Here is a 960-nt window from a genome sequence, read left to right as displayed (position 1 = left end):
TAGAATGTAAGTTTTCAGTGAGCTAAAAAGCGATAAAGGCGTGAGGAGAAGAAATTGAAAACGTGGCAATAAGTTTTCCCCCCAAAGCGCCGGACGGGAAAAGGGGAAAGCAGCTGACAACGCACGCCCACTGTTCAATCTGTTCCCCTCTCCAGCAGGCAGCAGTCCTCGTGATCTTACTGATGGCAGCGGCAGCCTGGGCGTCTGAGGGTTACCACTACCACCCTCAGGCCACCCACGCCCACAAGGCCGCCCACAAGTCCGCCCGCTATAATTACAAGTGGGAAGTGAAAGACAAAGCTTCCAGAAATAACTACGGACACGAGGAACACCGCGACGGCGCCTTGACTCAGGGAAGGTGAGTCAGATGAGGCGGGGGAGAAGGGAGGGCAGGTGGGGGAGAAGGGAGGGGAGGTAGGGGAGAAGGGAGGGGAGGAAGGGGAGAAGGGAGGGCAGGTGGGGGAGAAGGGAGGCAGGTGGGGGAGAAGGGAGGGCAGGTGGGGAGAAGGGAGGGCAGGTGGGGGAGAAGGGAGGGCAGGTGGGGGAGAAGGGAGGGCAGGTGGGGGAGAAGGGAGGGGAGGAAGGGGAGAAGGGAGGGCAGGTGGGGGAGAAGGGAGGGGAGGTAGGGGAGAAGGGAGGGCAGGTGGGGGAGAAGGGAGGGCAGGTGGGGGAGAAGGGAGGGCAGGTGGGGGAGAAGGGAGAGGAGGTAGGGGAGAAGGGAGGGCAGGTGGGGGAGAAGGGAGGGCAGGTGGGGGAGAAGGGAGGGGTAGGGGAGGGAGAGGGGGGAAGGAGGAAGATACCCTCCTTTGAGTCATGGGGTTGAGTCAGATGAGGCGAGAGAGGAGGAGGAGGGGCTGTCAGGAAAAAGGGAGCCTATGACTCATGAGTCAGACGAGGCGGGGGAAAGGAGGGAGGGCGGCAGGGGACAGGGATCCAAAGGGAAAGGTGATCGTTTTACTC

The 960-nt window shown here is 61.5% G+C and overlaps 1 protein-coding gene across 1 annotated transcript in view; it reads left to right on the top strand.

Moving 5' to 3' along the window:
- Nucleotides 1-960, top strand: part of LOC119582151 (pro-resilin-like) — a gene marked incomplete in the record, with an annotated part of 2,729 nt that overhangs the window by 638 nt on the left and 1,131 nt on the right. Inside the window, 1 exon segment of the mRNA XM_037930389.1 lies at nucleotides 156-358. Within this exon segment, the coding sequence (XP_037786317.1) occupies nucleotides 156-358 (203 nt within the window).

The sequence above is a fragment of the Penaeus monodon genome, chromosome 15 (assembly GCF_015228065.2).
Source record: "Penaeus monodon isolate SGIC_2016 chromosome 15, NSTDA_Pmon_1, whole genome shotgun sequence".
Lineage (NCBI taxonomy): Eukaryota > Metazoa > Arthropoda > Malacostraca > Decapoda > Penaeidae > Penaeus > Penaeus monodon.
The sequence above is the reverse complement of the archived record's forward strand: the minus strand, read 5'-3'. Positions and strand labels throughout refer to the sequence as shown.